The following is a 15,427-nucleotide window of genomic DNA, read 5'->3' as shown; positions in this document are numbered from 1 at the left end:
GCTGACTGTTCCATATTTCGTCCAGGAAATTCCTCGTACTCTCTCTCTCTCTCGCTACTATGGTGTATTGTATTTCCCGGACCATATCCCTTTACGCGGGAATTTTCCCCTCTCCCTGCGCAAGCTTTCGCTAAGCTTGCCACTTTATGAGAAAACTATGATGAAAATTTATGTATTTACTTGCCACGTGGTAGGTGGGTGGCACTCAAAAATATTAAATTGCAAAATTGTGAATTTATGACGATTACAAAAAAAGAAGCTTCAAATTGAATTTCCCGCACCGCAACTTTACAAAGTTAAAGTTGCACGAAATTTTCGACGAATTAATTTTTTATTGTGCCCACACTTGGATGTTGGATGCTCTCCACGCTGTGTTTTCCATTAAGTGATACAACAGCAGTTTCCCCCCGTAATTTTTCCATCCCTGTTTGCGAAATTCCGGAAGAGAGAAATGCGCTGTGGAGTGCTTTATTGCTGCTGCTTCCAGAGGGATGATGAAACTACTTGACGGGTGGAAGAGAGGGAGGGGAAAAAAAGGAAAAACCACAGGAAAATTATGGGGACCACCCATGCAAAAGTGAGACTGAGGGCTTGCATACCCCGTCATCAGTTGATTGCAAATTGATATTATTTTTATGACGATGCAAGGGCTTGGGGAAGGAGGAGACGTTTCGATGGGGGAATTTTGCTCTTGAAGCTTTATTGTGTGCTGTAGTTTTAGTTTTGTGCATTGTGAAGCTTGTCGTGGATTTTAGAGAATGTTTGAATTCAGAACTATGTTAGTAAATTAAAAAGGGTTTAATTGAGTATAATACCAAATCCTTCGACCCACATCAATCATACAAACATATCTGGAAAACAAATAAAACTTGAAATCTTTGGGATTACAAAATTCATGGAAATCATATAAGAAATGCATAACAAAACTTGCAAAAACGACTGCGCAAAAACAACACTATATTGACCACCATAAAAAATACAAATCATGGAATATAAGCAAATTTTTAATCTTAACTTAAATTTTGTAATATTATTGCAGATAAAATATATTTTATTTTTAAGACAGATTTGTTTGTTTGTTATAATTTTGAATGTTTATTTATGGTACTCAAATCAATTTAGCAAATTTCACCAGTGTACTCCTCTAAGGGCTCGTACATGACGACGTAGCCTTTTTAGGGGGAGGTTTGCTTAAAAAATTTTACTGCAATTATGATCAAAAGTTTGAAGGAGTTTATATAGTTTGACTTGGTTCTTTTTAAGTACCTATAAGTCGTGATTTTTTGAATTTTTTTCAAAGTCGCTCGAGTCGGGGTTCGATCCCCCGTCCTTTAGATTGGTAAGCAAAAATGCTAACCACTAGGCCATCGCGACTTGATGAGCTATGACTGAAATTAGGAATACTGTTACTACCAAACTATATACGCGCTGGGTCCTTGTCCATTTGACAAGGGTTCGGAAGTTCTAAATAACGTTTGAATCCGATTGGTGCAAACGTTCTTCAGGGCGGGGCTTGTCGACAAAGCTGAACGCTCGGCTAGCCAGCGTAGAAATGGGTTACCGAAGCTCGGCAGAGCTAACACCTTCCAAATGCCTATGCGAGTTATTTGCATGTATAGAATGTAGATCTAAAAATACATGAAAACAACTCAATTTGTAAGAAGCGGCCGCGCGGTACCGTTTTGTTGGTTGCACACACACACAGTTATTTGCATGTATAGAATGTAGATCTAAAAATACATGAAAACAACTCAATTTGTAAGAAGCGGCCGCGCGGTCCCGTTTGGTTGGTTGCACACACACACACAATTTGGCAGCTGGCCATACAAAAATGATGTATGAAAATTCAAAAATCTGTATCTTTTGGAGGAATTTTTTGATCGATTTGGTGTCTTCGGCAAAGTTGTAGGTATGGATATGGACTACACTAAAAAAAATTATACGCGGTAAACATTTTTTTGGTGATTTTTCATATAATTTTTTGTCACTAAAACTTGATTTGCAAAAAAAAAACACTATTTTAATTTTTTTATTTTTGGAATGTTTTAGAGGACATCAAATGCCAACTTTTCAGAAATTTCCAGGATGTGCAAAAAATCTTTGAGCGAGTTATGGATTTTTTGAATCAATACTGATTTTTTCGAAAAATCGAAAAATTGGTCGACTTTTTTGAAAATAGTCGATGTTTTTCATTTTTTTAAATTAGTGCACATGTTTGCCCACCATTGAAAAAAATATTTTTGAAAGGCTGAGAAAATTCTCTATATTTTGCTTATTCGGACTTTGTTGATACGACCCTTAGTTGCTGAGATATTGCCATGCAAAGGTTTAAAAACAGGAAAATTGATGTTTTCTAAGTCCCACCCAAGCAACACACCATTTTCTAATGTCAACATCTCAGCAACTTATGGTCCGATTTTCAAAGTTAAAATATGAAACATTCGTGAAATTTTCCGATCTTGTCGAAAAAAATATTTTAAAAATTTTTAAACTAAGACTAACATTTCAGAAGGGCGTAATATTGAATGTTTGGCCCTTTTGAAATGTTAGTCTGGGTTTAAAAATTTTGAAAATACTTTTTTCGAAAAGATCGGAAAATTTCACGAATGTTTCATAGTTTAACATTGAAAATCGGACCAATAGTTGCTGAGATATCAACATTAGAAAATGGTGTGTTGTTTAGGTGGGACTTTGAAAACATCAATTTTCCTGTTTTAAACCTTTGCATGGCAATATCTCAGCAACGAAGGGTCGTATCAACAAAGTTTAAAAATGCAAGATGTAGAAAATTTTCTCAGCTTTTTCAGAAATATTTTTTCAAAGGGGGGGATCGAAGTAATCTGGGAGCGTGAACGGACGTATTTTTTTTTCGCTGTCATATTTTTGGAATTTGAATTTTTTAAAGCGTTCGATTTAATTGTTTAAACCGGAGTTAATTGTGGTAGCGGTTGAGGTAGTGTCAGTGGAATATCAAAACCCTGATTTCAATTTCTCGTCGGCGTGATGCTCTTCATGGGGGTGACGACTACACGAACGAAATTCATCGTGTGGTGATCAGTACCAACTTGCGGCGTCGTATGCCTTTGCTGCCGGTCGAGCGGTACCAGGATCGCTGCTGGAAGAACCGAAACCTTGATTGTTGCTGCCCGCTACTTTACTGTAGTCCTGTTCAAGTCTAGAAGTCTTAGAAGAATTACAATTCAAGTGGCATTTGATGATAAGTTCAAACCCTGCTGGAGCTGTTAAATCTTGATTTGGTGAGATCCATCCATATATCTATCCGTATTTGATATATGATTTTATTCCCTTATTTTATATAATATTCTATTGATCAAATGATATATCCATATTATCCCTTTCCCACCTTCCCTTTCTCCTATCCTCATTTCCTCCCCCTTTCTTCCCCACGCCACTAATTATTATTATCTGCCAAATTTACACTTACACACCACACCACAACTGATTCGGAGCGTTTGGTACGGTATGTCCACGCATCCTTCCTCCCCTGATGATTCTGTGAAATGTAATCCGTTCACAGAATCTGTCTCTGCGGTTAATGCAACGCAGTAGGCCTGGCCGCTTTAATTTTTGCTATACATTTTCGGGGTAACTCGGATGTACTGTAATCATTAATATTGACAAGAAAGGACTTGAGGCGTAATCTTACCACAAGTTCTTCCAGGATGCTTTCTTCGGACTGGCTGCGCTTGTGTTTGATTAGATTAGATTAGATTAGATTTTCAGAAATATTTTTTCAAAGGTGGGCAAACACGTGCAGTAATTAAAAAAAAAATGAAAAACTGCGACTATTTTCAAAAAAGTCACCTAAAAATGGATTTAATTTGAAAACGGTGCACTTTATCAAAATTTCACTAAAGTACTTTTTGATTGCAAATTCAATTTTACATCGAAAAATGAAGTTGAAAAATTTTTGCGACCAATTTAATGGATTTAATGTCCTCTAAAACATATCAAAAAATAAAAAAAAATGTTTTTTTGCAAATCAAGTTTTAGTGACAAAAAGTTAAATAAAAAATCACCCATTTTTTTTTACCTTGTATCATTTTTTCCAGTGTAGTCCGTATCCATACCTACAACTTTGCCCAAGACACCAAATCGATCAAAAAAATCCTTCAAAAGATACAGATTTTTGAATTTTCATACATCAATTTTGTATGGACAGCTGCCAAATTTGTATGGAAAATTATATGGACAAACTAATGCTGCAAAATGGCTTCTTTGGGCATACCGAAGGCACCAAAAAAATTTCAGTCGGATTAAAGAATACAAAAATTTAAATTTAAGAAAAAAGACCGATTTCGTAGAGAACTGCTCTTATATGAAAAAGCGTGATGGCTTCTTTAGGAGTACACTTAAAATTTAAAAATCTAAAAAATAAGCTCTAGAGAACTAGTGGATTGTCATTGATTTTTTTTACTTTTTTTACAGTTTTACTTGCAATTTTAAAAATTTGCCTTTTTTGGATAATTTTCGTCGGAATGTCAAAAAATTTAAAATTGTTTATATCCGTCCCAAAAACATTTTTCTGATTTTGTACCAATCTCCGAAAATTTCACCGATACTTTAAATGCATCGCTGAAAGATCCTTCTAAAAAAGAGTTTCAGTTAGGACTCACCGAGAGCTAAATTCTAAAGCTACTCATTTTTTTTTTGCGATGTAGAGGTAAAACAGAAACCGCTAATTGTTCTATTGTTTTCTTATTTTGAGCAATGTGCAAACAAGAAAAATAACAAAAAAAAAATCTAGAGTTTTTTTAAAGGTCCTCTAAGCTATTTTGTTTAATATGTTTATAGGACCTTATAAATAAAACCCTAGGTATGAATTTTACTCATTGATGTGCTCATGAATGTTTTTGAGAGATTTTTTTTTCGTTCAGCTTATCTTTGTCTCGCTTACGTTGGTGGGAAAAATCTCCCGCGTAGAATATATTAAGAAAAGTCTATCACAATTTTTGTAAAAAAGCTACAAAATCATACAAAAAAACTTGTGGGAATTTTTGTAGAAATTACAAATACACCTAATTTAATCAGACTCAACATTTTTTTAACCAAACTTAACAAAATCATCATTAAGATGACGAATTCAGCTGTATATTTTTCCACTTTCTCACCAGTACATAAATATCAGTATTCCAGCAGGTCACCGAAAGCAATAAATTCCAGTCTCCTTAATGGTTACTTTTTTTTCTACTGAAAGAAAACATTCCTGCTGCTGGCTTTTTTCCTCGAAAAAGGAAAAACATAGCTCATATATTCCACCGAGCATTGTCACGAAATTGTCTGTTTCTGGTGCTGTTCTTTCCATTGCGGCTGACCAATAGTCGTTCATTCTCGGCTGGTCCGGGGGAGGTAGTCATGGTCGACCCCCTGCTGTCGACAAGGAAAATTGCAATTTTCTCTGCTGTTGTGTTTGGCTTGGGGGGTTGGTAGCATGGTTTCAGTATCCTTTCAGCGGGTGTTTAGTGGTCAGTGGTTTTCCGAACCAGAACTGTTTTGGGATGCATGTTGTGGAATGTTTGGTTGGGTTTGTGAAGAGCGTGATAGGAATATTTTCTGTTTTCTGTGTTTCATGAACTTTTTAAAGCATTCAATACATTAAATTTTAACGAAGAATAACATCAATAATGTTTGACAACCCCTGACTGTCCACCACAGAAAAACAGTGAACTCTTCTCAGCATGCACAAAACGTCGGAATGAATTCATGAAGCGAAACGGAGAACAAGTTTTGATTAGTTTTTTTTTGGCTGCTACCATTTAGATCCTAAACCTCATGCGGTCTTCTAATAAATCTCTCTGCCTCGTCCCAACAGATCTTCCCCCCGCTGGAAACGGACCGACCCCTGACGCGCCTCCAGGAGCGGTTGATCCGCAAGCTCGGCCCCAATGCGTACCCCTTTTACTTCGAGGTGCCGCCGCACTGCCCGGCGTCGGTGTCGCTCCAGCCGGCCCCCGGGGACACCGGCAAACCGTGCGGCGTCGACTACGAGCTGAAGGCCTTCGTGGGGGAAACGCCCGAGGACAAGCCCCACAAGCGCAACTCGGTCCGGCTCGCCATCCGGAAGATCATGTACGCGCCCTCGAAGCTCGGCGAGCAGCCCTCGATCGAGGTCAGCAAGGAGTACATACTGAAACCAAATAAGATCCACCTGGAGGCCAGTTTGGACAAGGAGGTAAGATTGTTAATTTTAAAAGATACATAAAATATAATAATTTTATTGTGGATTTCTAGAAAATGAGCAATTCTCTGAGATTTCGGTAATTCGGATTTTTTTTGTATTTTTGATCCGGCTGAAACTTTTTTGGTGCATTTGGTATGCCCAAAGAAGCCATTTTGCATCATTAGTTTGTCTATATAATTTTCCATACAAATTTGGCAGCTGTCCATACAAAAATGATGTATGAAAATTAAAAAATCTGTATCTTTTGAAAGAATTTTTTGATCGATTTGGTGTCTTCAGCAAAGTTGTAAGTATGGATACGGACTACACTGAAAAAACTTGTACACGGTAAAATTTTTTTGGTGATTTTCAATTTTACTTTTTGTCACTAAAACTTGATTTGCAAAAAAACACTATTTTTTCATTTTCTGATATGTTTTAGGGCACATTAAATGCCATAATTTTCAGAAATATCCAGAATGCGCAAAAATCTTCGACCGAGTTATGATTTTTTGAATCAATACTGATTTTTTTTCAAAAATCGAAATACTGGTCGCAAAAAAAATCAGTTTCATTTTTCGATGTAAAATCAAATTTGAAATCAAAAAGTACTTCACTGAAATTGGGATAAAGTGCAACGCTTTCAAGTTAAAGCCATTTTTAAGTGACATTTTTGAAAATAGTCGCCGTTATTCATTTTTAAAAATTAGTGCCCATGTTTGCGCACTTTTGAAAACAATATTTTTGAAAATCTGAGAAAATGTTCTATACTTGGCTTTATTGAACTTTAATGATACGACCCTTAGTTGCTGAGATATTGCCATACAAATGTTTAAAAACAGGAAAATTGATGTTTTCTTAGTCTCACTCAAAGAACCCATCATTTTCTAATGTCGATTTCTCAGCAACTAATGGTCCGGTTTTCAATGTTAAAATGTGAAACATTCGTGAAATTTTCCGATCTTTTCGACAACAATATTTAAAAAAATTAAATCAAGACTAACATTTTTAAAAAGGCCAAACATTCAATTTATTATTTTTTGCGAATAGTATTTCGATTTTTTGAAAAAATCAGTATTGATTCAAAAATTCATAACTCGGTCGAAGATTTTTTGTCCATTCTGGAAATTTCTGAAAAGTTGTCATTTTATGTACCCTAAAACATATCAGAAAATGAAAAAATAGCGTTTTTTGCAAATCAAGTTTTAGTAACAAATAGTGAAATTATAAATCATCAAACAAATTTTACCTTGTATCATTTTTTCAGTGTAGTTTTAATCCATACCTACAACTTTGCCGAAGACACCAAATCGATCAAAAAATTCCTTCAAAAGATACAGATTTTTGAATTTTCATACATCCAAAATTTGTATGGAAAATTATATGGACAAACTAATGATGCAAAATGGCTTCTTTGGGCATACCAAAGGCACCAAAAAAGTTCCAGCCGAATTAAAAAATATAAAAATTATAATTAAAGAAAAAATACCGATTTCGTAGAGAATTGCTCATATTTATTTGAAAATTTTAAAATGTAGAGTTTGATTTTTAATTTACAAAAAATGGCAGATAATTTCCCAAGCGATTCAAGGGCCAAACGTTGAAAATTACGCCCATTTAAAATGCTAGTCTTGATTTAAAAATTTTCAAAATATTTTTTTCGAAAAGATCGCAAAATTTTGCGAATATTTCATGTTTCATCATTGAAAATCGGACCATTAGTTGCTGAGATATCGTCACTAGAAAATGGTGGGTTGTTTTGATGAGACTTAGAAAACTTCAATTTTCGTGCTTCTTATTTTTAAAGCGGCTCTATCTCAGCAACCCGAGGTCCAATCTTCAATGTCTCTTAGACAATTTTGTAGCAAATTTTCTGAACTTTTCAACAAAAAATATTTCTAGAAATGGTCACCCATGGTCCTATTTTTAAAAATTGAAAAACTTCAAATATTTCGCTAAAACCAAACTTTCGGTGGCTATATCTTGAAAACGGAGCCCTTTATCAAAAAATCTGTAAAGTACTTTTCGATTGCAAATTCAATTTTGCATTAGAAAATAATGTCAAACTAGTTTTTGCATAAAACTTTGATTTTTTCCAAAAATCACTATTTTTTCAAAAATTCATAACTCGGCGGCAGATTTTTTGACCATGTTTCTCTATGGCTCAAAAGTTGCGGATTTTTGTCCCCTAAAACATATCAAAAAATCTCGAAAATCAAAAAATACGTATTTTGGGAAATTGAGTTTTAGTGAAAAAAAAGTTGATAAAAAAATCTGCATTTTTTTTCCGTGTACCTATTTTGTTCTCAAAAGTCCTCAACAATACCTACAACTTTGCCGAAGACACCAAATTGATCAGAAAATTCACTCAAAAGTTACAACTGTTTGAATATTTACATACCATTTTTGTATGGACAGCAGCCAAAATTGTATGGAGACTTGTATGGGTGAACCAATGACCAATGAAGGCCCCCACAAAGTTCGAGCCAAATAAAAAATTACAAATAAAATCCATTTCCGGTTTTGGTAGAGAATTGCTCAGTGATGAAAAATGGCTGTCTGGAATGAACATAGGGAATGCATGGACAAAGTTTCATCCAAATAAAGAAATGCAAAATTAATGAAAATCTTTAAAAAAAAATGCAATATGATTGAGATCTACTTATCACGTTATGTTATGAGCTTTTAGACATTTTTTAACTTTTATCCCTGATCACGAATCCATGTTAATTTTTTTTTATCTCGTGACGAAGGGGCGGTACGGCTCCTTCTATTTTTGAACATGCGAAAAAAATTGGAAATTTGATTTCAATGAGACATTTATATAAAATTGGATTCTCAATTTGTGATTTTTATTTTAATATTTTTGCAACTTTGCAGGGTTATTTCTTGAATGTAAATTCAAAATAAAAAAATGTAAAGCAGACAATTATAAAATTTTGAAGCAAAAAAGAAATTGTTTACTTTAAACCATCAAATTTACGAAAAAAAAGTTTTGAAATATTTTTTTAAATACTGTCATTAGGGGTGACATTGAGTCTGGGGGTAGGAGGTAGGTAGGTAAGAGATAAACAAAAAAATTTGTTTCTCATAATAATGACACTGTTTTCCCTATATAATGAAAAGGGATTTTTTCTACAAAATAACCCGTTTCCACTTCAAAGCTTGCTATTCATTTTCTCTAATGATGTGTTTTTCCTTCCATTTTTCCCTTCTCTATCTTTACTTGCAGCTTTACCACCACGGCGAGAGCCTCTCGGTGAATGTACATATAGCGAACAACTCGAGCAAAACGGTGAAGAAAATCAAAGTGTCCGTGCGGCAGTTCGCCGACATCTGCCTCTTCTCGACGGCGCAGTACAAGTGCACCGTGGCGGAGGTCGAGTCAGAGTAAGTACTCCTCTCTAAACCCAGCGATGGAGTCGTCGTGTTGCTTTAGAGCCGTTTAGGGGGGGATGATCCTCCCCGGGTGGAACGGATAACGAACGTCACGGTCTTTTAATTGGCCCGGGGGGCGTTGGGGGGAAGATGCGATGCCCGCGTGCTACCGGGAATTACCGACCACGGCCTCCAAGGGGGTGGATTAAAGCTACACAAAAAAGCACTCAGATATTTGCAACTAACAAAAAAAAAAGCTTGGGAGGTTCAGGAAATTGGAACCGTCTCGCCTGGAGGAGTCTCATTCAGGTTCAAAAGGACTACCTTGCGGCGATTCTCTGTGAAATTTCTGTGAATTTGGATGAGGGGAAGTGTTGATGCTGCACTGTTTTTTATGGGATAAGGGAAATTCTCCATGGTATCCCCAAGTAAGTTTCGCTTGTAGTTGGGTGTTTTTTTGGGAATGTGAATGGTCTAAGGAGCCACTTTTGTGGAAACAGAGGAGTCTAAGGAGTTACGACCGTTTGAATTGTTGTACAAATTTTGGTGGGTTCATTTTCGCAGAGATTAGTCCTGCTTACTCTAACCTGCCCATGATTGCAGCACTGGGCCAAAGCATCATCTTTGAAGAGTCCTACTCCCGGTCTTTTTAACAATCAACAGGCCTTGCAGCAGTCACGAGGCACGGGGTGACTGTTTTGCTTTTCCTTCGATGTTGCATAAGGAAAATCCAGCCTATCGAAAGGGGGGAAGTGGAGCAGTTCAAGCCCTCGTTAAAAATGGGAAGAAAAGCGAACTCAAGAGTTTTGTCTAGTCTGGTCGAGGTTCCACTTGTGGGGTAGAAAAGTGAGGGAGAGGAGGGCATGATTGACATTTACCGGGGAGTAATTGCAATTTACCTTCACACAATAGCTGAAATGCAGCAAATGGGGGGAGGAAAACCGCAGCCAAAGGTTCAAGTTCAACGGTGCTCGGGGTGAATGAGTTGAAGCGCTTTTATTTAATTTCCACTTTGGAAGGGTTGAATAATTCATGGAATTTTAAACAATCTTCAATTGGAAAACTTTTTCTTATAGTAAAGATTGATGGCAAACGAAAAGGATCAGAGTTAATTGAAGCAATAAATCAATCTCCATCATTTCACCAGTGTGTTCGGGTTAAAATATTAGCAAACATAACAACCCTAATAAAAGTGAATTCACTTGAATCATTTTTCTTCCTGCCTGCAAAAAAAGAAAATGCCCAAAAATTTACCAAAGAAACCCTCAGCTTAGGCGCATAATAATGTCATTTATTATCTCCCGGGGAAAACCCATCCGCCAAGTGCTCCACCAAAATTTCACTTAACTTTGGAACCCACCCACTCCGCTTGTATTCCCCAAAGTCTAGCGAAACGGTCCCACTAGCTGAGTCCCGCCGCCGCTGAGTCGCGTGGGAGTTTTGTCTAACGAAGAAAAACGGGAAGGAAAAAAAATGCAATTTATTTGGCTTGTAAGCTCGTTGCGGTGTGTACGTCGATCATTTATGTACTGACGGAGTCATTTTTCGTCCTGGTTTGGAGGATTTCTTCTTTCTCATTTTTTTTGTTGTTTTCTTTTTTTTTTGTACTTGCGATGTTTTAACATAGGACATCATTGGTGTTTTTGAAGAGATAGTAAGGTCAATATTTTGTTTATGCTTTGTAAACAACATAAGTGTAAGATCTTCTACATTCGTAATATCCCGCAATTTGTCGCAAATAATCTTCCAGGAAAGCTCCTTTGAACGTCCTTGTTAAATTGTGAATGTGCAACATTCCATTCCGGTCCATAACTACACTGTAAAAATAATCTAAATTTATGTAGAGTTTTTAAATGTAGTTTCACCTCAATTAATGTGGAATGTGTGAAATTTCAAGTAAAGGAGGTAAATTTACACATTTTAGCAGTATTTTTTTTTACTTGCGCAAAATCTGTTAACATTCCATGATTATTTTTGCTGTGTAGCAGTACTGATATTTGGATGGGTTGTGTGTAGGCTATTCCAGCTTTTCGACATTTTCGACAAGGTTGGTGTTTGGTGTTTTTCACTCTGTTCCGATTCGTTAATTTCAACGATCAACGAGGAAATATCAGAACGAGTGCGCAAACAAACAAATCATTTGCCTGTGGTGGGTTGTGCCTTTTTTCCCGGAAGAAACATCTGTGTAGATTCCGGGGAATTTTACGAAATAAGATAGGCAATATGCAATTCTAGCAACGATTTAGGGGAACAGCATCAAACTCCATCGTGCCTTTAATGTTGCCATATGAGAATGAAAAAAAATGTGAATTTACTCGACACGGAAAAAATGAATCACATGTAAACTTAGTTGATGTAAACTTGAGATACGACGTAAACAATTGAATTACACGTAAAATCATGTTTTAACGTCTTATTTGTTGTAAATTTACATCATATTGCACTTAAATTTATATGTCGATAGGGACCTTTGAATGTTGCGAAGGGGTGATGATTGGTTCCTACTTTTCATCTGTGGTCAACGGAGCAATGTTTGGGGGTCCTGGTCAATAACGAAGTAGCAGCTACGGGTAGACACCAATGCTATTGCACTTAAATTTATGTTTTTTTTTTGCTATTTAAATGCGATTTATATGACGTGCAAAAGTGTTTCCGTAAACCGGGGTGACTTTGATAGGATTTCAATTGGTTTTTGGAATATTTATCAACTGATAAGGTTTTTTTCAAGGTTATTATTTTTAAAACATGTACTGGGATAGGCCACACCAAGTCCATGCACTATTTTGGAAAAAAAGTTTTTTCAATAGTGTTTAGAAAAATAGTTACTTTAAAAATTCTTAGTTTAAATTCCGGGATGACTTAGATAGTCATAGTTTTTCTTGTTAAAATCATATTTAAGATGTTCAAACTTTATTTGTACTTTAAATGTACCATCACTTAAGTAGCTGATATAGTTTTTAAGAACAAAAATCAATGTTTATATTCAGTTAACAAAGTTTATAAGCTACATATAAATTTTAGGTAAAATTGTATATTGCATTTTATACTGAATTTGAAGCACGAATCACAATTTTTCACATTTTACTTGAAATTTGTTCGGCTGAAACTGCTTATAAATTTGGAGATTTTTTTTAATTGTGTTTCAAAAACACATATTATTTATTATTTACAAATTTATTTATTCTTCTCCTAGTGGAAAATTGGCCAAGGAATCCGAAAATGCATTCCGTTTTCCGATTCAAAATCATGTTCATTGAGAAAATCATGACGCTTTGAGAAGTTTAAACTAATGACTTTAATCAACATTTTCTTAGCTATAGTTAACTAACTTTTTAAACTATTCCAAATTTTATGAAAAGTTGTTCTTGAGGTACTTTGAGCACTTCTCTACCACAGTCAGTATGATTCTAAACCATTCCGTAAGTATTTTAATTGTACTTTTCATTTTGCGGCAAAATCGCGAACCTATCAAAGTCACCCCGGCTATCAAAGTCACCCCGTTTTACGGTACATCATAAATGATGTAATATTCGGAAATATTTGTTTGTGTTTGTGTAGCCGGGACCGTGGTGTAGGGGTAAGCGTGGTTGCCTCTCACCCAGTCGGCCTGGGTTCGATCCCAGAAGGTCCCGGTGGCAAATTTTGAGACGAGATTTGTCTGATCACGCCTTCCGTCGGACGGGGAAGTAAATGTTGGCCCCGGTCTAACCTAGAAAAAACGAAGTTGACTTTATAGCGCTGTCGGCCACCATTGCTAGTACCAACCACTAGTGTCTTCCTTTTATCTACAAGGACTTCGCCGCCCTGGGCTCCTAAGTGTATGAGAGTATGGCACGGAGCGACGGCGCCGAATACCCATATTTACACAAAGAATTTTAGAGCGCCCGCCGCGGGATTCGAACCGGCGACCTCTGGATTGTGAGTCCAGTGCGCGGTCCGATTGATCCACACGGGCGGGACCTAGAGGTTAGGTCGTTAGCTCAGTCCAGGTGTAGGAGTCGTCTCCCTGGGTCCTGCCTCGGTGGAGTCGCTGGTAGGCAGTTGGACTCACAATCCAAAGGTCGTCAGTTCGAATCCCGGGGTGGATGGAAGCTTAGGTGTAAAAAGAGGTTTGCAATTGCCTCAACAATCAAGCCTTCGGACACCTAGTTTCGAGTAGGAATCTCGCAATCGAGAACGCCAAGGCAATGCTGTAGAGCGAATAATTTGATTTTTTGATTTGTTTGTGTGTACCCGGGCAGACAGTAATAACAAAATGCATTCCATTTCAATAACAAATATTGTTAAACTAACAAAAAGTGTTATGGAATCTTCTTGAAAAATCCATTTTTGCATAAGAGTTTAATAACAGTTTATGTTATCATAACAAAATTTGTTATTGGTCTGATATTGGTTGACAGCCTAAAGCCAACTTTGGAATAACATTTTTTGTTATGGAAGAATACCTCCAACTGTTATTGGGATGATCGGATTAGTTGTTAAAATAACAAAAAATAATAACAGAGATTTGTTCGAAGAATAACTAAAAATGTCGCTTATTACAATAACAATCCAATAACAAAATAATCATAACGACGAATAACAAATCTTGTTATAAATAACATAAAATGTTATTGGCCAAGTATTTTCAAATATCAAAAAATGTTATTCCCACGTTATTTCCGTCTGCTCGGGTACAGCTCATTGAAAGCATTTTGAACTGAAATCAATGTAAATAGGTCAATAGGAAATGAACTGGCAAGTTTCTATCAACAGTTTTACAAAATGAGGAAGTTGTTGTCTTCTCATTCTAAAATCATCAAACTTTCGAACCCAATCCTGAAATTGTAAAAATGGACAAATTTTGTTGTAGATTGTTTTGTAGATAGTACTTTAAGGGACGAATAAAAAATCATATCGATAGCTCCCGTAGTTTTGAAAATACTAAAATATCTGTAACACAAATCTTGGTGCAAAAGCTCTAGTTGATGTGCACCGTTAATTAGTGAAGGTCAACAAATTGGATGGAGTTAGGAGCGAGTGCTTTGGCATCCTGCCAAACATACGAGAATTTTCCTATGTTGAAATATATTTTGAAATGAGAAAATAGCAAGTAGTCTGACATTGAAAGCCCAGGGGGATGTTTTCAATCGAATTCTGATGAAATGATATGCGATGCGTTTACTCGGATGACAGAATCCATTTGTCGGTCCTTCAATCATTTCATCTTTCTCGATCAACTTGATGTTTCGAATCTTGGAGGGGAAACTCGACTTCAGCTGCAGAACAATGATAAAATAATGTTGTCCACCTTTGGCTTGCCTACAAAAAATTATATGTAAATATTCGAAAATCTTTATTTTGAGAAGGAATTTTCGGAAACAAATATTTACAGTCCAAAAAATCAAATTTACTATACAAATTATTTTTTTTTACTAAATAATGAATTCCCAGCAATTTATTTTTCAAGCCAAATGAATTCAAAAAATTGATAACATTTCAAAAAGGCAAAATATGGAATGTTGTGCCCTTTTAAAATTAAAGTCTTGATTCCAAAATTTTCAAAATATTTTTTCGAAAAAATCTGAAAATTTAACAAATGCTTTAATTTTTCTTACATTAGAAAATAAGACACAAAAACGGCAACCGAAGGTCCAATCTTCAATGTTCTCAGACAAAATGTTAAGTCTGAACTATTCGAGAAAAAATGTTCAGAAATGGGCACTATTTAAAAAATGGAAATACTGCTAAATTTTGGATAACATTACACTTCCATTGGCCTCAAAAGCGGTACACTTCATCAAAATTTCTTCAAAATACTGCTGTTTTTTCTTCTATTTACCTACAATTTCTGAACATGTAGTCATTATCACAACTTTCAACTTTGCT

At 35.9% G+C, this 15,427-nt stretch overlaps 1 protein-coding gene across 1 annotated transcript in view; it reads left to right on the top strand.

The window, feature by feature from the left end:
* LOC120421841 (beta-arrestin-1) overlaps window positions 1-15,427 on the top strand; it is a 182,705-nt gene that overhangs the window by 119,805 nt on the left and 47,473 nt on the right. Inside the window, exons 5-6 of the mRNA XM_052708315.1 lie at window positions 5,834-6,193; window positions 9,414-9,571. Coding sequence (XP_052564275.1) covers window positions 5,834-6,193; window positions 9,414-9,571 — 518 coding nt within the window. The remainder of the gene's footprint in view (window positions 1-5,833; window positions 6,194-9,413; window positions 9,572-15,427) is intronic.

The sequence above is a fragment of the Culex pipiens genome, chromosome 2, assembly GCF_016801865.2.
Source record: "Culex pipiens pallens isolate TS chromosome 2, TS_CPP_V2, whole genome shotgun sequence".
Taxonomy (NCBI): domain Eukaryota; kingdom Metazoa; phylum Arthropoda; class Insecta; order Diptera; family Culicidae; genus Culex; species Culex pipiens.
Note: the sequence above shows the minus strand (reverse complement) of the source record. Positions and strands in the feature narration are given on the sequence as shown.